At 42.7% G+C, this 27601-nt stretch overlaps 1 protein-coding gene and 1 long non-coding RNA gene across 3 annotated transcripts; both read right to left on the reverse strand.

Moving 5' to 3' along the window:
- Window positions 1-134: 134 nt before the first annotated feature.
- On the reverse strand, window positions 135-16336 carry TRIM40 (tripartite motif containing 40). Of its 2 annotated transcripts, none has more exons than XM_037844815.1 (6): window positions 16296-16336; window positions 10626-11073; window positions 2590-2685; window positions 1780-1968; window positions 1526-1548; window positions 135-1337 (listed from the first exon to the last, which is right to left on the reverse strand). In XM_037844815.1, the coding sequence occupies exons 2-6, from the start codon at window positions 10968-10970 to the stop codon at window positions 1295-1297; spliced, it is 696 nt and encodes a 231-aa protein (XP_037700743.1). In that variant the 5' UTR covers window positions 10971-11073; window positions 16296-16336; the 3' UTR covers window positions 135-1294. The 2 variants fall into 2 exon arrangements, with proteins under 2 accessions (XP_037700743.1, XP_037700742.1); XM_037844814.1 differs by lacking the exon at window positions 16296-16336 and adding an exon at window positions 14883-14899.
- A 5128-nt stretch (window positions 16337-21464) lies between these two features.
- LOC119540920 lies at window positions 21465-22382 on the reverse strand. Its single transcript, XR_005218124.1, has 2 exons — window positions 22292-22382; window positions 21465-21601 (listed from the first exon to the last, which is right to left on the reverse strand). It is a non-coding gene; the product is annotated as an uncharacterized LOC119540920 (long non-coding RNA).
- Between the last annotated feature and the right edge of the window lie 5219 nt (window positions 22383-27601).

A 27601-nucleotide genomic window follows, 5' to 3' on the forward strand; every position in this document is an offset into this window, starting at 1 on the left:
ATTAGCAAGGGCTCAACAAATATTAGTTAACTGGCTATGCTTGGATGACTCCCTTCTTCAAACAGGTAAGATCAAGAAGAGTCACACATCCATTTAATAAATTTTATTGGACACTAACAATGAGCCAGGTATTATCCTAGACATTAGGGGCCCAAAGATAGGGTACAGTCCATGATCATCCAAAGAAATGTGACATCTGCATAAATACCTTAAATACAATAGTATTAATTATCCATTGCTGTGTAAAAATTACCTCAAACTAAGCGGCTTAAAACAACGCACATTACTATCTCGCAGTTTCTGTGGAGAGGAAGTCTGGGCATGACGTAGCTGAGTCCTCTCCTTAGGTGCAAACAAGATGTTGGCTGGTCAGAGTTCTCATCTGGAGGCTCAACTGGGGAAGTAGCCGCATCTGTGCTCCCTCAGGTAATTAGCACAAGTCACGTCCTTATGGCCGCAAGACTGAGGCCATGTTTCTTGTCGGCTGGAGGCTGCTCTCAGTTTCTAGAGGCTGCCTGCAGGACCTTGCCACATGGTCAGTTACTTCATTAAGCCAGAGAAAAGTCTCTGCCAGCAAGAAAGAGTCTCATATAATGCAACACAATCACTGGAGTGACAGCTCATCACCTTTGTCTTTTAATGTAACCTAAGCAAAGGAATGACAGTCCATCACCTTTAGCATAGTCTATTGGCTAGAAGCAAGTCACAGGTCCTCCCGCATATTCAAGTGCTCAAATACTGGGAGGCCAGGCTCATGCGGGCAACCCTGGAGTCTCTCCACCACAACGATGATAAATAATGCCAGCTGAGTGGTACAGATGACAGGTGCTAGAAGGAATATTCCTTCTGCAATGCCAGGCTCATGTGCTGAGATGGCATCACCACTGATGAGTTTGTGCCATCCATACACCTGGGAGCTCCTATTTTAATACGAGATTGTGAGACATGTGTGCACCAACAGTTCACAGACAAATGGACATCTCACAAGTGGTCCTGGAGATCAGGGATCCTGACCTCTGCATAGGGAACCTCAAACATGAGCCTGGTTCTGGAAGGAGGCTGTGGCCATTGTCCAAGTGTCAGAGGATCAGGCATCAGGTCACAGCTGTGAGGGTGAGGGAAACAGACATGCTCAGGAGATGGCAGGCGGACATGCACTGGGTACACCCAAGGCGGTCTGGACAAGTTGGAGGATGGAGAGAGAGGAGGCCTGATGTCAGTCTGAGATGAGGGATGAACAGGTCAGAACTGCTGTGGGTGGCTGAAAAAGTGATTCGTAGAATTCTTCTCCAACTCAGGATGAATGGCCTGTAATTTTTAATTTTTGTAGATCACTCCTAAAAATAAATAAATCCTTCAGTATAGTCTGTTGACTCTTTCACTGGCCACATAGCATGAAGATAAAAAAGTTAACTGAGGCATGGGTTTCCTTGACCTTGATAAAGCACAGGTGCATGGCAGACACCTGTGTGTCTTTGTGGGTTTGCATGTGTTTGCACATGGGAGAAGGGAGACGGGGTCATACCTGTTCAGTAAGTCACTGGCATCCTAGGAAAGAAAGAGACTGAAATTCATGTTCCATTTTCAGGTTGCAGTCACCTCCAAATGCCCTCCCAACCCACTCTTGGAGGCCACCCTGGGTGTCACTTGAGAACTGGAGAGGAAGGCACCCCTCTTCCTCACCCCACTCTGCTGCAGTAGCATTATGTGGTCTTAGACAAGCCACCCAGGGTACCTCCCCCTCTTCCACCTCCCAGCAGGGTGTCTCAGGGTGTGCACCTTCAGCATGCTGGCATCCAGATCCCTGGCCATCCTCTCCATGTCAGTGATCAGGAGGTTATGCTGCATTATCGCCCTGGAGATGTCTTCCAGCAGGCCCAGCGGCTGCTGAGGGAGGTCCTCCCACTGCCCCCAGGCTTGGTGCTGGCTCTCCAGCTCAGCTGCCAATGGGTGGCTCCCAAGGTCTACCTGAAAGTACAGAGGAGGGGCTCCCTCCTGGCCCTGCACAGAACGCTGACTCCTCAGTCCCCTCTCCGTCATGGTGTTGGCTCTGCAGGTCTCAGGTACTGCAGAAGCAGTGTGCTCCTCACTCATGCAGGGACACATCCCTTTCCCCCTTCACACTTTTGCGAACATCCACAGATATCATGAATGCAGACACATGCACACACCACTCAGCTCTAGATTCTCACGGACCACTTTTAGTCCCCTTGAAGTCATAGGTGAGGAGAGAGCCCCACACATGTGAGCAAAAAGAATAGAAAGTGGACTATCAGACAGAGATGGAGACCTATGGCTTCGGCAGCATTTTCAATTGACGAGGCACCTGTCTCCTTGGATTCTCACCGTGAGTCAGGTAGAACAGGATGGGTGTTCATTTAATATCTTAAATCACATGAAGATAAGAGGGCTTAACTTGCCCAAGGCCACTTAGCAAACCCTGAGGCTGGGCCCAAAACCCAGGTCATCTGCCTCGTTGATATTTTCCACCACATCCAGCTGCTCCAGAGACAGAGAGGCTGCCGGAATGTGCAGGAAGGGCCCCTGAGGCCTCCGCGGTAGTCCTTCCCAGGAACCTGAGAAACCCACCTGTACATCCTGCAGTTTCTTCTCCTCCTGAGCCTTGAGCTGCTGAAGTTCCTTGAGGTCCTTTTTGAGCTTCCTGATCCTGCGAGTAAGTCGTTCCTGAAGACAGACACACCCGTTTGTCAGACTGGCAGTTACTGCAAGGCACTCAATGAAGCATGATGGGGGTCCCGATCCGAGGATGAGGCTAAAGCCTAATTCTGCCTAAAAGTCGGCAGCCCTCAAAGCATCATGCTTGAGCTAAAGAACGTGAGGATTTATTTAATGGATAATAATGGAGAAAAATCGATCAGTAATTTAAAAAAAAAGTTTTAACTACACACACACACACACACACACACACACACACACACACACACACACACACAAGGTTTAACTACATGAAAATAACAGATAGTAACAGAACCATTTCTAATTGACTTCAGCGTACTTTTCTCCCAGGGTCTAAATATATGCTGAACTTCTGGCAATTCTCACTACTTCGCATTAACAGATGAAGTCAGTCTGGAGAGAATGGACTTAAAATGGAAGCAAATATGATGGAATATAGTGCAGATACAGAAAGGAATGAAGTCATAAGGCATGCAATGAGGTCAATGAAGCTTGAGAACATTATGTGGAGTAAAATAAGGCAGAAACAAAAGGATAAATATTGTATGGTCTCATTTAGAAAATGCTTACATGAAAATTAGGGCCCAGATTGTAAGCTCTTACAGCAGTCACATTTATTGCTGAGTTTTAAGTGTTATTTCTAAATTCTGAGATGCTGTGCTCTTTGTGTATAACCTGGTAGTTCCCTGGATCTATAGGTACCTGTGTGACACCTAAGACTCAGATTTAGAGATCTGCAGCTCTGAAAGTCAGCATTACTCCTTACAGCAAATGTTAAAGAAGATGAAAAAGAGATCAGACTTCAATTAGAGACATGAATGAAGCTGATCTGGTTGGGACTAAGGTAAATCAGAATACAGGGTAAAGGATGATATTGTCTGTATTTCAAAACTTCAACTTCTGTGTGAGACCAAAGGAAGAGATGTTTATTTTGTCCAAAATTTAAATGTTCTGTAGCACACTATCTAATTTAACCTGCCTGGCCAGTTTATTTAAACAACCCAAATACATGGAGCCTGGAATAGGGAATGAGATCTGGTGATTCTGTATAGCTTAATGTAATACGCTGATACATTCCAGAGTATTTTGGGCAGATAATAGAAAAGTATTTTCAAAGTCCTTTGAGGGACTGGAGAAAAAATATGGAACTATTAAACTTCTCCACCTGGGAAATTCATGATATTCTCTCAAGCATTTGGGACTCCCAATGGAATAAACCAAGTCCTCAATCTTGAGGCTGGCCCTTATGAAACTTATTCCTGTAATGGTGAAGCTAAGCCTACTTGTAAACATGCTTAAGAGTCACCCCCAGAGAAGCTCTTTTGTTGCTCAGATGTGGCCTCTCTCTCTAAGCCAACTCTGCAAATAAACTCACTGCCCTCCCCACTACATGGGACATGACTCCCAGGGGTTTAAGTCTCCCTGGCAATGTGGGACATGACTCCCAGGGATGAGCCTGGCCCTGGCATCATGGGATTGAGAATGCATTCTTGACCAAAAGGGGGAAACTAAATGTAACAAAGCAAGTTTTCAGTGGCTAAGAGATCTCAAATAGAGTTGAGAGGTCATTCTGGAGGTTACTCTTATGTAAGCTTCAGCCAGATATAGCAAATTGCCATGATATGCCAAGTGCCAGCCAATAGTATTCCTGAAAACCCTAAAGAAAACCCAGGGCTCTATCTAAGACTCTATAAAAGTCTTACTTATAAAGTTTATTTTTCAGAAACTTAAAGCTTCCAGATTGTTCCTATGCCAGATAAGCCCTGAAACTTAGAGGTACCAGTCTCTCCCAGAACATCAACAAGTTGCATTCCCCTACCCCTTAATGTCGACACTCCTTCCAACATGAAGAACTTAGAATGGCCATTGCCCAAATATCCCTGAATATTGAAAGAATGAACAAATGAGAAGGAGGAGTTGTAACAGAGAAGTTGGGATATGACAAATGGTTATGATTACTGAATCACTGTGTGGATATTTCTTTTTGGTTTCTAGTGTATTGGAATGGCCAGACGGAAATACCTGAAATTGTGGAACTGTAACCCTTACTATACTTTGAAATTTGCTCTATAACTTCTCGTTAAACTATACTTTGAAATTTATCACTTTTCTACATATATGTTATATTTCACAATTAAAAAATGTTAAAAAAAATAAAAATAAAAAGGAGATGCAAAGCCTGTGTTACTGCTCTTCTCTGGCCCTGGCTGGGATGGACAACAAGAGTCCTTCATTAGCTGCAAACCCATAATCCAGGCAGGCATGTATTCTCCCTCTAAACCTTAAATTAGTATCTGAATGAGTCATGTTTTCTTGAAGCTAAGGATATAATGAATTATTTCAGGTTCTAAGTAATTTGCTTTCAGATTTTTAGTAAACTATGAGGGAAGCAAAAATAAACAAAGCTGATATCAACATAGGCCTTTAACAAATCAAAGTAAAATAAAGGGAGGAAGTCAACAAAAGACTCCAGAAACATTCTTCTTGTGATTCTTTGTTAGATTAGTTATAAAATATACTTTCCTACCACATAAAAAGTCATACAAAGACATGTTAATAAAAACAGTATGGTACTGGTGCAAGAACAAATAGAAAATCAAAAAGAAGAAAGGGCTCAAGGGCAGAACCATGTTTATAATGGAATTTAAAAAGAAAAGATAGTCCTAAGTCAGCGGGGAAGGAACAGAATGTGTGGAAGGTAGTGCTACCAAGACTGGCTTACAATGACAGAAAAAATAAAACCAGATCCTTAGCTAGAACTATATGTGAAGGTAGACATCAGATGGATTGAGGACCTAAGCATGAAATGTAAAATTATAAAGTTAATAGAAAATGTTAGAGAATAAATTTGTGACCTAGGGGTAGGGAAAGATATCTTAAACAACCCCCTAAAAGCACAAACCATGAGTGAATTGTTTGATTTGATTGCATCAAAATCAAATATTTCTGTTGAATGATAACACCATGGACCAAATTTACCAGAGAAAGATTAGGAGATATCTGCAGTATCTAAAATCAACAAGAGGCATATATGTAGAACATAAAAAGGAAAACCTACAAATCGACAAGAGGAAGACAGGAATCCAACAAAATATATGCAAACAAGGGGAAGAGTCAATTCAGAGAAAAGAGAACACGTGAATCTATATGCAAACTCATTAATGGTTAGAGAAATGGAAACTAACACAACAATGAAATATTAATTGACACCCATCCAATTGATAAATTCAGACAACGGGATAATGCCCAGAGTGGAGGGGAGTGCAGGGGATATCAGAACCCTAAGGCATGCTGGTAAGATGTCACTGGCATAGCCTTCCCAGGTATTCCCCTAAGTGTGTTTTCCTCTGAACCAATGGACCTGTTTCTGGACAAATATCCCAGAGAATTCCTCCCTTAGGTTCTAAGAGGCACTGCATACTACAGCATTGTTTGTGGTAGCAGAGGTTGGAGTCATCTAAGGTCCATTAGTGGGGAAATGGATAAATAAAATCTGACACATCCCACTATGCAACACCATGCGGCTGTCAAAACAATGGACTTGAAGACACAAAAATGGATTGATCTCAAAAACATGGTGTAAAGTGGAAAAGGAAGAGAAAGAATGAGGCCTATAATATAATTGTGTAAAGTAGATATAAAAACACCCAGCACAGCAGTATGTGTTTTACCAGACCATCCATAAATAAAAAGATGACAAACACTTTAGAATGGTTTCTATGGGACAGTGGAGAAAAGATGAAGTGGGGAATGATGATAAAATGGAACAAACAAATTTAACAAGAAAGGGATTTATGGAATAAAGATAGGGATGTGCTATTAACTGAAGTGTGTGTTTGATTAACTAAGTCCTTCATATATTAGGTCAAATATTAGACAAAATGTTTGAGATTTTATTGCTGATGGTGTTTTTGTTGTTGTTGGCAGTTATGGGGAATGCTTTCTTAAAATACAATTTTATTGAGATACATTCACATACCATACAATCATCTGAAGTGTACAATCACTTGATCACAGTATCATCATATAGTTGTGTATTCATCACCATAATCAATATTTGAATGTCTTCATTACTCCAAAAAATAAAAATAAGAATAAAAATTAAAAGTAAAAAAAGAATACCCAAAGCATCTCATACCCCTTCTCCCCCCTCCTATTATTCATTTACCTTTTGCCCCATTTTTCTATTCATCTGTCCATACACTGGATAAAAGGAGTGTGAGCCACAAGGTTTTCAGAATCACATCCACTACTTACTCTTTCTCTCCACCCTTGAACTTATCAAAGCAGTAGTTCATTCTAATTGTCCCCTTGTCCTCACCTCCCCTTCACTCCTCAGCCATCTCGTTTGTTTCTCATCACTCTTCTGAAACCCCTTTCTCCAAGGTCATCAGTGATCTCCAGTCATGAAATCTGTTGGTGCCTTCTTCTCAAGTCTCCTCTTCTTTGAGGTCATTCTGCCCTCAGGCTCCCCCACATCCTGCTACCTTGACCTTGCACCTCCCACTGCTGCCCCTTTGCATTTTTGTTTTTCCAGTAAATGGGAGCCTTCCCAAGGTTGTTTCCTTAACCCTCTTTTAGCTCCACACTATGCCCTTAGCTTTCCACTCCAGTGGCTTCAGATTTTATCATAATTCCCAAATCAGTTCTTTTTCCTAACAGCCAGTCCTGCATTTCCAACTGAGAGCTACTGTCCTGTTGGCAGCTCAAAACCAATCTGGAGAAATCAAACCCACCAGCCCCTTCCCCACCCTCTTCTGCAACCCCTCTCCTCTTGATCTCCATATTTCTGTCATTGGACCCACCATTCTGCCTGGCATCCAGCTTGAATTCTCGGTCATATTTCATCTTTTATCTTTCATCTCTTCTCTTCGAAATGACTCTTCCATTAGCTAACATAGGCCCTAACTCCTTCCCCAGCACCCAGGGCTGTTTGTTACCTAACCCTAACTGACAGTTCCAGTGTTCTCTCTCTGTCCTCCCTGTGTGCCCACCACACTCTAGCCAAACAGGGTTGCTCGCTGTTCCCTGAACACACCCCATGCAGCCACTCGTCCTCATTTCTCTTTTACTTCCCTCAGCCAGGAATAACCTCTATTTATTTCTGCCTGTCAAAATCAGAACTGGGCTTAAAACCCTGTTCAAAAAGCCGTATTCCTATCTTCTGATGCAGTTTCAATTTTAATAAACAGTTTATAGGTCAACTACAGACACTGTGTAAATGGAAACAGAAAGTAAAGATAACAGCAATAAAGTTAAATGAAATGGAACAATTGAAGATAATGCAAGTGTATCATTTATAATAGTCAACTGAATAGGATAAAGTTCTCTGCTTTTAAAAAGCAAATGTATTCATCCATTTTTTTCATTGAAGTAGTATTTAGTGGGGGCATATCTTGTGAATAAGGCCCTCGTTAGAATTAAAAAGCAAAAGTCTATAATCTTTTTTCTGCCAAAACTATTCCTTAGGGGAAAAAAAAAGAAAATTGCAATATAGGGAATAGTCCAAGACCTGTCTTGTCTTAACGAATATTTTTAAAAGCTTGTGCTCCTGTCAGATAGCAGATAAAATATGATATTACTGTTGAAAAATTGAAAAAAAGGCATTAAGTAGTGATAAAAGCTGAGAACCTACCAATATTGAAATTCATTCTCAAACAGCATACTAACAAAATGTAGAAAAGAGGGAACCAAACAGAGGGGTGGTGGCACAGCCTTATGTACACACTAAATGCCATTGAATTGTTCATTATAAAGTGGCTAATTTTATGTTATGTGAATTTCACCTCAATAAAAAATGTTAATAATGTTAACAAATAAATAAAAAGAAAAGTGGTTAATAGACAATTTGTCCTGATAAAGTCACAAAAAAGTGCCAATTTTCAAAAAGCTTGCTCCTTACAGAACAAAAAGTGTCCCAAAAACACAGAAAAGAATGAAACGTCATCCATTTTATTTTATGAGGAAAAAATGATGCTGATCACTAAACCTGACAATATCCACATGATTGTGCTTCTTGAAAATGTCAGGAGATTAACCCAAAGGGTATATGAGTAAATATATAAGCTCAGGAAAAACTTTCATTTCAATCTACAAGAACCAATTACTAAACAACCAACCTTATAATACAAATAGCTACACGAGACTTAAAAACAACTTAAGATCTGGTTCAGAAACACAAAGGAAAATGCTTAATGATATATCATGCTGCTGGTTGAAAGTTATGATTCTTAAAGGAATCCACAAATTTAATGCAATGTCAATTAAAACCTCAGAGAATGCTCTATAAAACTTAGAAGACTTGCCTAAGAACATTCTTTTGAAAGAACAGTTGGCAAGACCATCAGATTATAAAAAATTACTAAATGGTGAGGATGCTGTTAAATCTTAAAATAAACCATAAAGAAACACGTATTAAAACTATTTAACAATAATTTTCAGGCACAAAAATAATCAATGGATTAGAGAGTCAAAAAAATTCCACTGTTACAAGAATTTAATTTATGTCAAACCAGACACAACACATAGATGTTAAAAGACTCACTATTTACAAATGTTTTGGGGTCAATTGGACACCAGAATAGAGAAAAATTAAGATGGAATCATCCTTCATATAAAATGACACATTAAATTCCAAATGTTATAAATTAGTAATCTTTTAAAAATAAAAGTGGAATGACATAATCATATTAGACAAATTTTTTATTGTTTAGGACATGGAGATTATATTTTTAAAATATATATATTTTAAAATATGTATCTAGAATGGATTTAAATGTAAATTTTTCCAAAATTTTTGCCCCAAAAATTCAATGAAAAAAATCAATAACAGGGTAAGAAATATGTTATGTTAGACATAACAAGTACAACTTGTTATCCAACAGATAAAATGTTTTGATGCAATCATGTAGATTTTATGGCCTGATGCTAGGCAAAACAGACAGTGAATCTTCAGATGGATAAAAGTCTCCTGACCAACATTTATAATCAAGCAAAACAAAACAGTAACCTGGAAACAACCCAAGTGTTGGTCAATTTATGATACATTCATAGAATTGAATACCATGCAGTTGTTGAAAAGAATTTAGAAGATCTATATGTACTGATGCGCAATTGGAAAAATGTCCAAGACATTTCTAGATGATAGAGATGAGTTGCAGAAAAAAAACAGTATTTTTGTGTTTTTTTTCCCCCAGAATGTACACATACACACAATTTTCTGGAAGGATACACAAAAATCTAACAATGATTACCTCTGGGAACTAAGAAAGGAGAGAGTCAGGGAGAAAAAATTTTTGTTTTGACTTCATAACTTTCAGTGTTGTTTGGATTTATTACCAAAGCATGACATTTTTATGATTGAAAAAGCTAAATAAAATATGGTAAAAATAGTCACTATAATAAGAAAGAAAGGAAAGAAGGAAAGGAGGGAGGAAGGAAGAAAAGAAAGAAGAGGGAAGAGAAAGAGAGAATCATGTACTAATTTCTATGTTTCAATATATTTGCAGGATAACTATTAGCATAGGTAAACCTGACTACATTTCTAACAAAACTTCTAGTACTATCAACCAAAAAGCAGCCATAAAGCCTTATTATTAAAAAGAGTTTTGCATTATCTAGTCCAACTCCTTCATTCTTCAGATGAGCAAACTGAAAGTAACTTGTGCTTCCTAAGAATGTGACATCAGAGTGACATTATCCTTCTTAAACAGATTCACATAAATGCAATGAAACTTTAACATCAATAGCAAAACATGCACAGAAAAGCAAAAACGAGTTCAAAATAGGATGAAGCAGAAGAAACAAACAAACAAAAAGGAATCAGTTATGGCTCCTTTATGATATACCAGCCATGAAGAACATGGAGGCAGGAAGGCGTAACTCAGGGAGATGGTGGCAGGGGACTGGCCATGATTACCTGGCCTTACCTTGTAGTGACTGATGGCCTTTTCAATGGTCAGCTCTTGATGAGAGTGACACTCAGGGGATGCCAGGCATTCCACACACAGAAGAAGGCAGCTGTCTTCACAGAACCAGTTCACCTTCTTCTGGTGGAGCTGGCAGACATAGCCTGCCCCCAGCACCTCCTCAGAACAGGGCTTCCGGCAGATGGGGCAGTGGAGAGCATTTCCTGAGCCCAAGGCCTTCACGTGATTGGCCAGGCACACACGACAGAAGAGGTGTTTGCAGTTGGTGCTCACAGCCTCCTTCGGATGCTCCTGGCAGATGGGGCAGATGCTCTCCTCCTGGATGTCCTTCTGCAAAGGGACCATGGCCTCCACCTCACCCCGCCAGACTCCTTCTCCACAGGGGTCTCAGAAGGCCTGCTGCACTAGACGGTCCCAGAAAAGATGGCCCAGATGGAAGGAGGCAGCCCTGGAACAACCAAGGGGACATGTCTCAGCCTTCCAACTTCAGGCAACTGTCTACTCTCCATTAAGGGAGATGTAGCATGGGCAACCCAAATCCTGGTTCTGTATAAGTTTCAGAAATACCGCATCACTTTGAGATGTACCTTCTGGTTTCCTTGTATTTGCTAAACTTGAAGTCACTCTTCATTGTCAAACAACTGGATGAAGAAGGTAATTCAAAAACAAACAAACAAACAAACAAAAAGCAGTTCTATTTTCTTTTCAAGATCATTCTATGAATATTATTACAGCTCAAAACTAAAATGCCAATAGGAAATTAAATCTTAATTGGTGCAGACTTTCTGTTGGGGGTGATGGAAAACTTGTGGTAATGAATGATGGTGATGGTTGCACAACGTTGTGATCGAAATTAACACCACTGAATTATATATCTGAATTTGGTTAAAGGGGGAGATTTTAGGTTGTATATATGCCACTAAAATTTAAAAAAAAAAAGATTAGAAGTCCAGAGTGCCACGATCAGAAGCCAAAGCAACCTACGCCTCCAAGTTGCAAGTCTTCTCTGCTTTGCTCTCAGTCCAGAGAATTTGACAGGACTTTGGATTTTCCTCTCCCAATTATGACACTAGTTGGCTCATAGTCATGCTCTGAGAACTTGGCTACTCATATTGGTTTTTACTACCAATCCCTTTCAGCTCATCATTCTCCCAACCAACTTCCTTTCCAGGGCCATAAGGATTCCACAATGAAAGGGAAAGGGAAAGAGAAGAGCACCCAGAGCGAACCAGAGACCTGTGCACAGCTCAAAGCCCCCATGTCCCTTTCTTTCAAACCACCTCCAGAGAGGATCCAGAGAAGGAAGTTCCTCCTACTTCCCTCAAACACGATTCAGTCACTTTCATTCCCTCAACCCTATGCCTCTTGCCTAGTCCCCCTCCTGAAACACTCTTAGTCTCCTACCTCAGTTTTTCCTGCTACAGACAGGTCGTTGTCTCTGGTTCCAGACCTGGGGAGGTGGTCAGCAGGTGAACGATTCTTTTTAAACCATGTCAAATATGTATGCTCCTTGTCAGTGGAACTGGGAGAGCAGTGAAAGGGCCCACCCTCTCCCGGAAACACTGGATTGCTGGGAAGATGAAACTCTCCATGGCGGGATGACTGACCTAGGGCGGCTGGAAGAGATGGACTTTAGTTTGTGCAGGGTGTGGCTTGTTTGCTCACAGGGAGGAGCAAAGTCTTGGCACCTTCAGGGTAAATATGACAGGAACTGAGGATCAAGTCACAGAAAGAAGACCCTTGGAACTCCAGCTTGTAGAATCTCAGGATATAGTGGCATAGAGTCAGAGCCAAGGCATCTACTCCTGATGCTGAAACATCAACCACCCAACCCCACTGCTCTCCAACTCCCCCTGGTCAGGCTGGTCCTGTCACTGACACTAGAGGAGCCCATAGAGGATACAGTCAATGAGGGCTACCAATTGAGGCTTTAGAAGGACTGAGGCTCTTGGTGAAAATCTCACCTCATAATCTCCTTCCTCAATCCCATTTTACCACTGTCTGCTGGTGGTTGCTACTAAAAAATAGTTTTTCCCCAAAGTCACAGTTCCTAGACTTTCTTCTCAAAGGAGACACTCAGTTTTCCACATCCCTTGAATCTCAGGCTCATGTTGGGGTGGGCACCTTCCTCACTCTGTATCACCACTTCCTGGCAATTAATACCATTATTTACTACAGTAGATTGAGTTATGTACCCCAATGTAGACGTCCTCTTAATCTCCAATCCTGTGGATGTGAGCCCATTGTAAATAGGACCACTTGAAGATATTACTTTTAGTTAAGGTGTGGTCCAACTGAATGAGTCTGGGTCTTAATCCAGATTACTAGAGGGCCTTATAACAGAAAGCCATGAAGAGGAAGCTAGAAGTCAATGAACTGGAAGAGAAAGGGGAGGACATTGCCATGTGAAGTGAAGCAGGGAAACCAGCCAAGGAACCCCAAGTTTTGCCAGCAGCCAGCACCAGGATGTTACAGACTTTGGGGAGAAAGCATCACCTTGATGCTGCCTCAATTTTGGACTTCTCCTAGCCTCAAAGCCACGAGCCAATAAATTCCCATCGTTTAAGCCAACCCATTGTGTATTTGTCACAGCAGCCTGGAAAACTAAGACACTTACACAGACCCTTATAAAAATACCTCTTGTTGTCCACTCTCTACCTCTTTCTTCCTGTGGAGTCACCTCCCTTCATTGAGGACTTGGTGCCCATCTCAAAGGTTTCTCTCCAACCCATGTCCTGCCACCATCCTGGGTGATTTCAGGTTGACAAACCAACACCCAGGCCCTTCAGTTCCTTGACCTATCCAGTGACCTATCCTTTTGTTACCCACCCCAGTGGCCACTCTCTGGACCTTGTCAGAATCCAGATTTCACCACCTGAAATCACTAATCCTGGCATTATACTCATCTTACAATCTTCCCTTAGCTACTCACAGCTACATCTGTTCTTCAACTTCTAACCCTTAACCCCTCCACCTTCTGCACTTCTGTCATATCTCATGGGATCAGAGGGGAGAAAACAATGTAGAGAGATTAAGTAACCTTCCCAAGGCCACAGAGGAGTAAAGGTTGAGCTTAGATTCAGATCTGGGTGTCATCCAAGCCCATGTGCTCAATCACCACAAAATACCATCTCTCTTCAGACCTTTCCTTGCCCTTAGAAACAATCTGGTAAAGTCTTGGTGAATGGATAGGTGAATGGACAGACAGACAGATAGATTGATAATTGGATGGATGGATAGACAAATGAAGAAAAAGCACTCTGTACCACCTTAGAGTACTGATCATATGATAACTTCTACTATAACTATTTAGGTACTTTTCTTGATTTTCCTGTTGGCTTATTGAGCAATTGAAGACAGGAAATCACTGTATTTAGAAACACTGACTTAAGTACAATCAAAACACAGAAGTCGTAAAAGGAGAGAAAGATAAATTCAACCATATTAAAAAAAAATCTGCATGGAAAAAAAAAAACTACAAAAGCAATGTCAAGAGACAAATGACCAAATAGAAATGGAAAAAGAAAACATGTTTATAACTACCACCAAAATCAAAGGGCTAATTTCCCTAATGTATAAGGAGCTCTTACAATAAAAAAATTAACTACCCAGTAGAAAATTGGGCAAAGAAAATGACTAGACACTTCATACAAAAAGAAATACAAAACGTCTCTAAAACACATGAAAAGATGTTCAATGTCACTCACATAAAGAAAATGCAAATTAAAACGGCATGAAATAGTATTTTTCCCACGTATTGGCAGAAATCAAAAAGTTTGTTAACACAGGGTTGTGGTTATGTGGATCAACAGCACTGCCATTTACTGCTGATGAGAATGTAAATTAACAGTATTCTTTTAGAGGAGTAGCAATTTGGTACTCTCTTTCAAAATTGCAAATGCACATTCTCTTTGAAACTAGCAATTCTATCGTTACAAATTTAACTTACAGATATACTCACACATACGTGAAATAAGATACCCAAGAGTTTATTCATTACATCAATGTTTATAATAGCAAAAGCTTACAAGCAAGCCAATGCTCATCCATGGCTTTCACGCTGAATAAGCTAGCTACAGCCATACAGTGGAACACTGGGCAGCCGTAAAATGCGGGGTGGGGGAGGGGAGTGACGGGACACTTCGCTATTGGATTAATAACCAAGGTGACTTATTATATTAAAAAACAGCAAGGTACATAATGGTGCTTATAAAATAGTATTATTTTTAATTGAGAGAAGAATAAACACATACTTACTTGCTTTTTATGCAAAGTGTGCCTTTGGAAAGGTACATTAAGAAACTGGTAACACTGGTTGCCTCTGTAGAGGGATGGCTGGAGAACAGGGGAGGAAGGGAGACTTTTTCACTGCATTCCCTTTTGTATCATTTTAATTTCAAGCCACTTAAGTGTATCATCTATTTAGACACAATTAAATTTTTAAAAATTTAAGAAGAGGAAGAAATAGTGGATCGGATGAAAAGAATTCTGGACTAGTCAGAAGATCTGGATTATGCTCCTAATTCTAGAGATTTGGAGCATCATGTTCTGGAACAGCCACAACCTCGGCCCCTTCACAGGACAGTGGATCGAATGTCATGACTGGGTATGGACGTGTTTTATAAATTATAAACCAATATACAGATGCTAGTGATTATTATTATTCCCCTGCTTCACAGTCTACTCAGCAAAGCCCCTTGCACATAGCAGGTGTTCAGTAATTTTTTGAATAAGTGATTTTACCTAATTTCACCCACTTCAAAATATTGGAGACTAGAGACAAGTGATTTTTCCCTTTCCTTCACTGCTTCTTTCCTGTCTTTCCTCTGACACTCCCCAGGAGAAAGGACCTCCTACCTCCTCCTTCCAGCAACTTTAAACCCTTTACATCAGTCAAGGCCCAGTTTAAGTCCCCATTTCCTGCATAAAACCTTCCTAATTACTCAGTCGTCATCCTCCCAAGTGCTCCATATTCAGTTGGTCAGGTTGTTCACTGTATAAGAGCAGACGACCAATGGGATGAGTGGGGACTGATACTCAGCCTACACTTTGCTTGACAAGCCATGTGCCCTGGCACAGGGCAGCCCTGGTCCAGAGGAAGGGGAAGAGCACATTCCAATTTGCACAAAGTTGTCAGAGGGGCTTGCAGTTCTAGATGCTTCTCTCCCTTTCCTGAATGACTATATCATTTATTACCATTTAATTTTTGCCAACTTTCCTGACTTTGGCTGATACTTAGCTCCATGAGTCACAGATCTGTGTTTTCTCGTCTTTGCATACTTTCCAATGCTTATCCCAGTGTTGGACATCTTAAGCCACTCTTTCAAAGGTCTCCAACTAAATCCTAAACTCGCATCCTTGTGATGTTTTCTTATCCTAGATCCTAAGTGACAACTCTGAAACGTTACATCACCAGCAGTCCCCTCCTTGAAAGTCTCCTCCGCTGACTCCTCAGTTCCCTCTCACCTTTCCAGCCATCCATAAAAGGACGTTCACTCTCGTGGCACAGCGAGGTGGAGCTACATGGACTGTGAAGACAGATGAGTCAGGTTCAGATCCCTACTCTGCCCCTGCACAGTTATTGACCTCCTTCTCAAGCTTAAATTCCTGTGCATACATGGACATCCTGTCATCATCTTGAGTTCAATGTAGCGTCTAAATTATTTTTACCTGGATTATCTGCCCTCTTGCCCACAGCAGAGGTGGTGAGGATCCTTCAGCTGCATGTTTGGAAGCCTCAGCCATTGGCAACTGTCTCTCAGTGAGCAGCAGGTGGCGCCATCTCCCAAGAAAGATGAGGCTTTTTCCTTTCACCTCTTGGCCTCCAGGCACTGAGACTGGCATTTTTCATCTAAAAAAAAAAAAAAAAAAAAAAAGTGGCTTAAAAACTGGTCTGGCTGTGGAAAGACAGCCTTGAAGTGTGTAGAATTTTTTTTGCATGGGTGGGAGGATGGGGCTAAAATTATGAAAATGTTTAGGGATAGCCCAGGAGAGAGACAGAGCCCAAAGGGTAGCAGGAGGCAGAGAGAGAAAATAAATTTATTTGTAAAAAATGTCCTGTGGTAGAAAATAGCCGAAGAATTTTTAAGAAAAGAAATGTCTGATATTGAACCTTAAATTACCTGCTCTGTGATTCTGCACTTTGATGAAGCCCATCTTCTAGTCCAGCATTCCTCAACACTATCCCTGGATCTTCAGGAAACAAATAATGCTTTCTATTTAATGAAGCTACTTGTGTGTGAGGCACTTGAGAGAAATCACAGAAAAGGTACTAGGCTGTCTGTTTGTAGATGTGGTTCTCAGAAAAACAGGGAGCCTCAAGATCTGAGACTCAAGAGACAAGGAGAACTCAGCAGAGAACTTTGGAGCTGCTGGTGAACCTGACAAGATCTTGGTGAAGACCCACCAGAACTCTACCCAGTGGCATGGAAGAAACAGCCCAAAATGTACTGAGGGTGCTATTCACCAGGTTGATAAAAAATAAAGAATCTTTGAGTTCTTCAGAACTGCTGCCCCTGAGAAGTACAGCCAGATGGACCTGTATGGATGCTTTGGCTAGAAAAGGACCTGGTAGAAAGGAATGAAGCCACCTCTGGAATGGAATGTGTATGAGTAACCTGCTTACTGTCATTACTAGGTTGGACACACCCACCTCAACAAAAAGATAGGGCTACACAATTACCCACTTCCTTGAAGTAGGGGAATTTATAAGCTTCCAATTCCAAGCTCACTGGGGCATGGAGAAGAGTCAAAAGGAGTCAGCAGGTGCACAGAGTGAAGTTACGTGAGGCTGAGCATGAGTGTCAGCCTGAATTGGGAGCCCAGCAGAGAAAAGACCTCAGCGACAATCTTGCTGTCATATTGGGGTGGGCAGAGGTGCATCTGCCATGAAGCTCCTCCCTTGCAGTGGCCCTAACCAAGGTCCTGGGAGGGGCCTTAGCAATGTGTTCACATGGTCATAATATTTTCTACAATTTGCAAAAGTAATATATTTCATTTTTTTATATTTAAAAAATTTTTTTTCTTTATTAATTATAAGTAATATATTTTAACCACAGTTAAGACTACTGTCTTTTCACACTTCAACTTCCCTCTGTCACCTTTTCCCTTGGATCAGGTGGCATTTTGGGCATCTGGCTAAGGGAAAACTGAACTGGGCTTACGTTGTTTGGGTTTATTAAGGGACGTTTTGTAGTTCACAATCACTTCCTTCTATAGTCAAACTATTGCTAGCTGTCCCGGTAGAGGAATGGCTTCCAGCAACCCTCCTACCACCCACTGAGACAGTCACTGGCATCAGGGACTAAAGTGCAGGTCCAGAGGACATGTCATGATAAGAACCTGTCTTGTGGCATGATGCACCATAAGTCTGTGAACCATGGAACCAATAAATCCTCCCAACCCTCAGATGCAGAAAATTTAAAGTGGAGGATTGTTCTCATTAATGTTTAATCAAAAGGGAAGTTTTCTTCAGAAATATATTTAACATAGCAACATATTTAATTATACATACCTCATACAATAAAATTGTTTTTAACATATTTCTATATGAAATCAATAGAGATTATTCTGACATTAAAAAGTGAATTTGGAAATGTTTTTTCATGAATTATAACAAATGTACCACATAATGTAAGGTGTTGATAATAAGGTGGTATACGGGAACTCTGCATTTTATATATGATTTTTCTCTAGACATACAACTTCCCTAACTAAAAAAAGTGAATTGGAAGAAAAATCTTTTTCAGATCAAGCCAAAATCAGTAATTTATCAAAAGGAAGGGGTAAATTTTAAAGACAATGAATAGACTCCTAGATTTTTAGATGAGCAATTAATGAAGAATGAACTATATAAACAACTGAAACCTTCAAAAAAATTTCTTAAGTTAGCATGAAATATTGTCATCTATAAAGATAATCTAGAATTCATACTACACCTTTACAATAAGGGCTTCACAAGAAACCGCTTAAAGACCTTTAGAAATTTAAAGACTATTTAAGGCTAGTCACAACCCAAGAAATCTTGAAATTTCTGAAATCTTAGAGCTCACATAAGAAATGCTTGACAGAGGTTTCTCCAAATTTAGCAACCTGAAATTTTACGTTATTACCAATAATATGTTGTGAAACTGAAATTAACTTTTCTAAAATTTGAATGATAAAGAATAAATTTTGATTAACCATACTAGAGGAAAAATCAAATTATTAATTCTCACTGGAGAAAACACATTGCATATGAAGAGGCAGTCAAAAACATAGAGCTAAAAATGTTGGAAAAATATAGCAGTGGTTCAGGCAGTTAATTAAAATATTTTTTCTGGATTTTTTAAATGTTTTTGATATTCCTCAGCTTTTAAAATTTTGTTGTCATTGTTTTTCTCATCCTAAGTAAATACTTACTTTGGTTCCTAATTTTATATTTCTAATTTTGTATCCTGTTTTCTTCAAGAGGGCCGCAAATCCTATAAGCTTCAAGCACCACAGACCTGGAGCCTCCCACAAATTTTAAATATAAGTAATGAATAGGCTCCTGGATATTTTGATAATCAGTTGATGACGGAGAATGAACCATATAAACACACTGAAAATTTTCAAAATTTCTCGTTGATGTGGCACAAATCAACGCCCCCAACCCAGATTTTAGGCGATGAGAGTGCAGTGCAGACAGACTCCACAGATGGGGCTCAGTTTTCCATCAGGAAGCCCTAAATGAGAGTTGACAGGGCAACAAGTTGCTTGGGAGGGCTGGCTGGCCAGACTCACAGGACGGAGTGACAGGCGAGAAGCCGAGTTCCCGCCACTCCAGTCTCTCCAGCCCCTGCCGAAAGTGCATCCCCCTCCCCGAATTTGCCCTCAGATTGTCCCTTAACAAGGAGCTGCAGCTGCATGTGTTCAGGCTCTATTTACTGTTTCTTTGCAGCGACTCGGGAACGCCGGGAGCGAGGCTTGAACACCAGGATCTGCGCAAAGTCTTCACCGACAGGCGTCCGGGCTCTGGTATGTTTCCAGCCCCACCTCCCCAGCGTTTTTTGGCTTTCGTGATCAGATCTGTGCTTTGAGACAAAAAATACACCTCTGCCCAAAGTGGAGCAACATAAATCAGGATTACCTCAAAAAAGATGCTTTTGAAACATGGCTTTTAAAAACTGCCTCATTTCCGTGTGCGCGCGCGCGCTCCGCGTCCCCCTGAGAGCGCTCATCCCCTCGCCCGCGCCCCAACCACCCCGACGTTCCCCAACCACCCCAACGTTCCCCAACCACCCCAACGTTCCCCAACCGCCTATCGAGCAGTCCCACTCCCCGCCAAGCCGCTGCAGGGGAGGCAGCACGTCTTGCCTCTCCGAGCACTGACCCGGGCGCCCAGCTGAGCCCGCAGCCTGGGCCGGACTTCCCTCTTCCCGCCACCAGCCGGTCTCCGCGCCGCCTCCTCCAGGCTCCCCCGGCCCTGCGGACTTCAATCCGGGCGCCGGTGCCTCATCTCTCTCCCGCGCCTCTCTCCTGCCCCATTCTACAGATAGGGAAGCCGAGGCCCAGCCATGAAAGGAAGGCCCTCAAAGGCCTCTGACAGTGGTCACCAAAAGCAAGTACTTATTGTAAGTGGCCCTGAAAAGATTAACACTTGAATTCCTACAACAGAGCAGCCTGAGAAAACCAGCCTCCAAACATTTCCCCTGAGGACCCCCAGTCCTTCAAGCCACCCCTATACCAATCCACTGGAAAAGCCCTGGGAGCAGTTTACCCCAAACCAATGGAATGAAAAAGCCTTGTTTAAGAGAGGGGTCTATGGAGACCTTAGCTGGCCTACAGGTTTTTAATGCATCATTCAGCACCTCTGAGTGTTTTCTGTCTGGCTACTCTTTCTGCCTCTAGAGCTGACTGCAGCTCCAATCTCCTTGTCACATCCTGGTCTGCAAACTGAGACCTATCAGGGGCCTTTATGCCAGAGAGCAGCTCCTTACGCTGCTGTTGACACTGAAGCTAGAATTCTCCAAGCTGCGGCATCTGCCTGCACTTCAGAGGCTCTGCCTGAACGTCTGTGCATACGGGCCTTTTGTGTCTGAGCCTGGAAAGGACAGTCCTGACTCCAGTTCCTGTGGAATATTAGGTGTATAGGAGGCAAGATTCTATTCCAGGCCTAACTTGGAGGGGAGAGGGCCAATGTATGTTTGCAAGAAGAGTCCATGAAGACTCTAAAGAAAAACAATTTTTTTTTCTTAAAACTGAGGTCCAAAGGACAAACCACTGAAAACCTGAGGCCTGGCTCAGAAGGGTTTTGGCTTCCATTAGAGGGCTGAGCAACTCAGACCCACCCTCCAAGTGAAGACAACTTGGAAAACTGGATAAAATATTTTTAAAGTACCTTTTTTAAAAATTTCAAAGGGCTAGTGATGAATTGCAGGGCCAAAATTTGGGAAAGGAAGGGACTCTGTAGAGGCGGGCCTGGAACCAGGGGTTGCTTCTGTTCCAGGGGCATTTGCTGATCCTGAAGAGGGAGCTAAGAATCCAAGCTGCATTTTTGGCAGCCTAAGAGCACTGGAAGTGAGGGTCCCAGGCCCCAAATATCTCAAGCTTTTGAACTTGTTTATAAGTGCCTCTAGACTGCCAGTGTCAAAAACAAATAAAAATCCTTTGGAGAGGAAGTTATCATCCTGGGCCTCAAACTCTTCCTTCAAAGACTTTTTAAAATATATCTTGCACACAAGCAAAGTAGTCAGGCACCAGAGAGACAAGACACCAGGAGTGAGAAGAGCAGAAACCATGTCCCAGAGGGACGGCTAACAAGGGAATTATCAGTCACAGACTACATATTCACTATGTTCAAGGGGCTAAAAGCCAAGCTTGAAAATTCTGCAGAGAAATTTTAATAAGTGGAACGGCAGAATGGAAAACAAAAGGAAATTCTAGACTGACACAGTGGCGGGTACTGGAGTTGTAATGTCAGAGACTCAGGTATATCTTGTTGGTCCACTGTGAACCTAGAAGAAATAAAAGTGAAAGACTATGTGACCACAGAGAGAAATGGGAAGAAGAACTTCCAATTTTCCAGTAATGCTTTTAACTATGACAAAATGCTGTCATCAAAATAAAATAAATATATAATTTAATTTTAACTTTTTAAAGAGTTATACATTCACTTGGTACAAAAATTAATATATAAATGGTGAATATCAAGAAGATCCATAACCGCCACAACTCCTACCTATCCCATCTGCCACTACCCCCATCCCTACCCCACAGGTAAACATTTTTATTAGTTTCTTGTGTATCCTTTCAATGTTCAAGCAAATGCAAATTTTTTGGATATTTGTTATTAAGCAATATTTTGCATGCTTAGTACACTGTTCTGTACCTTGCATTTTTCACCTAACAATATAGCCCTAAGGTTTTTGTCACATCAGTACACAGCCTCTCTAAAATGGCTCAGTTTAGCATGACAACGGGAATTGAGTACCTGTTTTGTGTCAGTTACTGTGGTAAGTGCCAAATACATCAAGATGGAAAAACGTGGTTATGGGTAAGAACCTTCATTACCACAGTTCTTAAGCAGAAAATTTTTCTAAGATTTGACTTCAGAATGGATCACGTTGATAGCCTGCCTCTGGGTGCAGCAACCCACTGCTTCCCCATCCGTCAGTGGTGAGGACAGATGGAAGTAGTTGGCCCACCTTAGATGGTTTTGTGCATTGGTGATGTCAGCCCGTGAATTTCCGGCAGTCTGGGCCTAGGAGCTCTCCTGTGCCAACTTTGGACCAGAGCATGTTGCTGCTGGAAGGAGAGAGGAAGTGTCAGCCTCCCACCCTGAAGACTTAGCAGAAGCTCTGATTTCAGACGTGAACTGACCTTGTGACAGGGCCAGCGGTCTGACTGGGAACAGAGGAAGGAGAGCGATGAGCAGGGCTGTGTCCACAGGGGAGGTTTAAGGTGCAGGGAGAGCCCTTGCAAGGAGGTGGAAATTCAGATCTGGGGTGAAATGAAAGATGGGCTCTGCAGCAACATGAGGGTTGACCGCACTGAAGTTTTGAGACCATAGGAGGGGAAGAGATCATAGGAGGGGAAGAGACCCCACCACAATCCTAACATTCAGAAGGCGGCTCTCCTATACTCCCCATCTCCTCAGGGTCAAACCCACCAGATTCCCTCATCTGTGCCACCCTGCAGCAGGATTTCAAAGACGTCCGCCATCCTAGTTGCCCTCTTCTCAGGCAGTCCAGTCTGTGGGTTTCTTCATTAAAGGTGTGGTTCCCAGAGTGAGGAATTTACAATCACACATAGCAAAGAACTCTGTGCTGGGTTCCAGGCACAGTACTTCTGTGGTACAAGAATACTGCACGGTCTGACGTGTTCTAAAAGGAGTGTGTTGAGACCCTCTGCTGCAACACATTTGTTTATTCTTGCCAATTTTAATGACATTTATTGCACAAATAGCACAACTATTGAGTGTGAGGATTGAGGGCTGACAGGCCAATGAAATAATATAAAGTCTCTTTAGGTAACTGAGCCACATGAGGGTCAGATCCCTTCTGCTTTCTTCCCTGCCCCTGCTCCTCCCTAAATTGGAGGTGGGATGTTTAAGAAGCCTGCAGTTTCTCCCTGCAGTTTGAAAGGGGCAGGCTTGCCACAGGATTTTCTATTTGCATTGGCACTATAACCCTTAAACTATCTCTGGATGACTGTGTTTGTTATTTAATCAGTCTAAGGAAGAAAACAAGCATAACATTTTGTTATTTTTTTAATCCCACGCCTGAGCCTTCCTTTTATTAAGCAACCCAGTCCCGATGTTATGTTGAATGCTGTAACTATTACTTATGGATTGACATCTATTGCCCCATACTTTTTTTTTTTTTTAATAGAAATTCCTCTTAAATGGAGGATAAGGTCGTTGAATTCTGAGCAGTTATGGTGAACTCCCAATTACTGTGTTCTACATGGTTTGACGACGTGGGTGTGAACTTTACTGAGGTGTTCTCCTGCTGCTACCTATAGCAGGTTATATTTTTCTTCCAGTTAAGGCTTACCTGAGATGCAGTTGTACCATCTCAGAGAAGGTGCCTCTTTGGTCCTAAAAACACATGTATCTTCTCCACTTGGCCAAGGACTTTTGGTAAACAGGGCCATGGTATTCCTGAATCCAGGATAGGCCTGTATCTTTTAGGCGCCCATTCCTCCCTGAGGCTTTATACAGACGTCCTCAGAAGGCTCAGACTAGAGACAAGCCCATGTTCACCGCTGGCTGCATCCCCTCGGCTGCCTGGCACAGCCAGGGACTCATGTGAGATTATCAACCAGAAAAGCAAGACGTTGCCTGTATTCATTGTAAATGATCTTGGGCCACTAACCTAGATCAAGAGAAGTCTGAGGTGCACAGAGCTCTCCCCTTCGCTTCTGTTAGTGGGAACTAACACTTGGCTTCTCTTCTTGGAATCGAGCAGACCAGGATAATTGAGAGAGGAATGAAGGGAGGTACCCATCCTAGGCTCTCTGTGGGGCCTGTTCACCCACCTTAGCTCTGGAAAAATACTCATGACAAAGGCAGGGACTGCTGGGGTCAGCAGGGTGGCACTGGAATTGTGGAATTGACAAAGGTTGGGGTAGGACATCCCTGCCCAACTCACCTCCCTGGGGAGCTGCTCTTGTCTTCACCAAGGTGATGCTGAGCTGGGGACTGAGCTCCAAGGGCACAGAAGCCAGGTCTTTCTGGGGGCAGGACCAAGCCAGAGAAAGAGGATGCTACTGAGAGTCTGGAGCTGTGCAAAACTCTATCCTTGGTGGCCAGGATCATGCAGGCTCTTGCCTGGGGTCTGTCAGGACTCTCTGGAGCATGTCCTGAGGCCAAAGATATGAGAGGCTCCTCCAGTGAGAAGCACCTCAAGGTACCCCATGATTATCTGCTGCCCCAGGCAAGGTAGGAATGTGCACACCTGCCCATCCAGAAATAGCACAATCCTGAGTCCTGGAGTGCATTTGTCTATGGGGCCTCCCCAAGTCCCACAGGCCTCAGTCCCGGAGAGGCCTAGACCCCAGCCATCTGGTCCAGGACTCTCAAACTGGTCCAAGAACACCGCCTGGCCCTCACCCTGTGTCTCGTAAGGGTGTTCCCAGGCACTGACCAGCAGGTCCTGCTGTCCCCCCTGCTCCCCCCACCCCCCGCCTCTGCCCCCGGAACCTGTTAGATCCAGGTAACTGCTCTCCAGGAGCTTCCAGTCTAAAACAGTCAATATTAATTGTAGACCCAGTGATTATGGCATTGTATCAAATGCAAGCTTTGCATCTTTGGATCTATCTTCTGAAAGCAGTAGCTGGAGAGCATCAAAATTAAATGACATGAAAGAGTACCCCCTGCCCTCCAGCTCCTTATGAGGAGCCCCTTGTGGCTAGAATCCAAGACCAGTGCCCCATAGCCTAAAAAGGAATTCCAGACAACCCTATCATAGAAGTAGTGAAGAAACCTTAATCTCTAATCCCTTGGTGGGCCCAGTGATGGTTCCCTTTTATGAGCAGTCGGGGGTGAGGGGGGTGGGCTGTGTTCCTCCATCACTGACTGCAGACAGCACCTAAGATTCTGTAACTCTGGGGATGTACCAGGTAAGCCCTTTTCCCATTTTTATATAAATTCCAGTGGGGCAACTGCCCCTTGAAACAAGCTTAAGCAGGCTTTAGGACTTTTGGGGTGATATCTATATTCACTGAGTAGCAATGTCCACTGTACCAGGAGGACTAGGCAGATTTAAAAAACTAGACAGATGAGATAAGGAAAGGAAATCACTGAAAGACAGAAAGGGAAAGGAGAACAAAATAAGGGGCCAAAGAAATGGGGTTGGAGTATCCCAAAAGATGTGAACAGGGAAGGAGGAAAAGAAAAATTTGGGTCCAAAAGGAACAAAAAAGCCAGGTACTAAATTACAAATGAACAGGGATTCAGAAATGAAAGTTGATGAGATCAGTCTATTACCACACATCAAGAGGTCAGAAAGAATGGAATTTAATCTTTAAATTTTTCTCCTTTACTGGCTTCATGCTTTGGCAACCTAGTCTAAAAATCTCTGAAACTCAAGTTTTTCATGATTTTCTCGATCCTGAAGACCTGAAGACCTATCCCAAGCCAATGTTCCTCTGTGAGTTTCAAATTCATAGCAATTTGTCTTAACCAGCCTTGAGTTTCTTACCTTACTGATAAGTCCTGTTTCTGGGAGGGTATTTTATAGCAGTTCAGGTCAAGTTTTCTAGAGAGTACTAGGGTCACTACTAAACATTGACTCTTATTTTGCTTCCCCTGGTTTTATTAGTCCTTGGCTCCTGAGATAGTACCTCTTTACACCTTCGTTCTGCTCATGCTTAGCTGCGCTAAGTATTAACACTGCAAGGGGTGGAGTGAGAGAAAAGCAAATCTCCAAATGTTGGTTCCTGAATTTGAACCTCTATCCAGTAGGCTCATAACCCTTTCTTGGTTCAAAGCCATAGAAGTACACATTCGTCACTCTCCAATATTTAAATGGCACCCACAGAGAAAGTACAAACTTCAAAACCACAACAGAAGCCAACAGGGTCACTGTGTTTTATTTTCTCTACCCTGAGACACAACTGGAGCCTAGCACCAAGGAGGGCAGGATTCAACAGACCAGCACAGGATGAATCACTACAGAGGTAGTTTGGACTGGGAACAAGACTGCAGTGTACACTTACAACCAAACAGAATAAAAATCTAATTAAGCCCCCAAGAGCAACAAAAATGGTCACATGAAGGATGAGAATCTGCCCAGTGTGGGCATGGATGTTGGAGGCGGAGGAAAGTCTGGCCATCAGCAGACCACACCCTCAGCCTCTCCAAGGAGAAGGCTAAGCTTTTGCCCTTTGGGCCAATGACCAGCTGATTTATACTGCAGGTCACAGGTCTCTCTCTGCTTGTCTCTCTCCACTTCCAAGAAACCACAGATCTTTAAATAAGAAGGACCCGTGATTTCATGCATGCGGATAAAAGCTACTTTGGCTACACAGCCCGTTGAACACATGTGCTCAGGCACACATACACACAGTTGGAGCTGAATAAATGTTTGTGGAATGATTAAATAATTGACCAGAAGGATATAGTACTTGAGTTAAACCCCGAGATACCACTTACCAATCAGAAAATTCAAACTCCTGGACCCAATATCAGGCAGCTCACCCCACCAGGTATATTCTTGCCTCTGCCCTGGGAGCCACCTTCCAAATCAGCTGGGAAGCCAGAGGCAGGCAAAGTTTCAAGAAGAAGGCACAGGGAGAACATCATGGGCATCTGAAGGTGCCCAGAGCCCTAGATGCCACTGAGGTCTGCAAATTCCCCAAACTCCTTTGTGGGGTTCCCCATGAGGTAGTGCTGAACAAGAGAGGTTTTCTGGTTGGAACCAGTGTGGCAGTCCCTGTCCAAGTTGGGGAGGGGCAAGCAGGGTTGGCCTGGGCTGGTTGGTGGAGGCTGGTTCATCGAAGGTGGGGAAGGCAACAGGATCAGGTACAAAGGGGCACAGGGGTAAAGCACCAAAAGGGCTCAGATCCAGGACCCACAGGCCATGAATAGAAGCAGTGTCTATCCAGGTCTTGGGCAAGCCCTGCCCCCAGCTCTGTGGCCTTCCATGGTGGTGGCAGGAGGCCCTGGTGAGAAGGGTCAGGGCAACTGTCCACCATGGCTAAGCTCTGAAACCTTTTGGAGATCCACCATGGTGCACAGTTAGAGAAGCTGATTCTGGACACCAAAAGATGGCCAGGCCAGGAAGATCCTTGTGTCAAGAAAGGGATATCTGAGGAGTGTTGTTCTCAGTAAGGCCGATGGCCATCTGGAGAACCACAGCATGGGGACTTCCCCATCATCTCAAGGAGCATTCAGAAGAAGCTGTGATTTGGAGGGGGTGGTGCTCAGTAGGGAGGCTGGAGTCCTGCAGCCTCAGTCATTTGGGGACCAGGAAAGTTCAGGCTGGGCAGGAAGGAGGTTAGGCCCCATGAAC

The sequence above is a fragment of the Choloepus didactylus genome, chromosome 7, assembly GCF_015220235.1.
Source record: "Choloepus didactylus isolate mChoDid1 chromosome 7, mChoDid1.pri, whole genome shotgun sequence".
NCBI lineage: Eukaryota > Metazoa > Chordata > Mammalia > Pilosa > Megalonychidae > Choloepus > Choloepus didactylus.

Bases quoted from the DNA above. Each gene is read 5' to 3' on its own strand.
- TRIM40 (XM_037844815.1), bottom strand. From the start codon at position 10,970: ATGGTCCCTTTGCAGAAGGACATCCAGGAGGAGAGCATCTGCCCCATC. The intron at 2,686-10,625 runs GTAAGGCCAGGT...GTCTGTCTTCAG, and splicing joins AGGCCATCAGTCACTACAAG to GAACGACTTACTCGCAGGAT. The intron at 1,549-1,779 runs GTGCACACCCTG...TTTCTTTCCTAG, and splicing joins TGGATGCCAGCATGCTGAAG to GATGCCAGTGACTTACTGAA.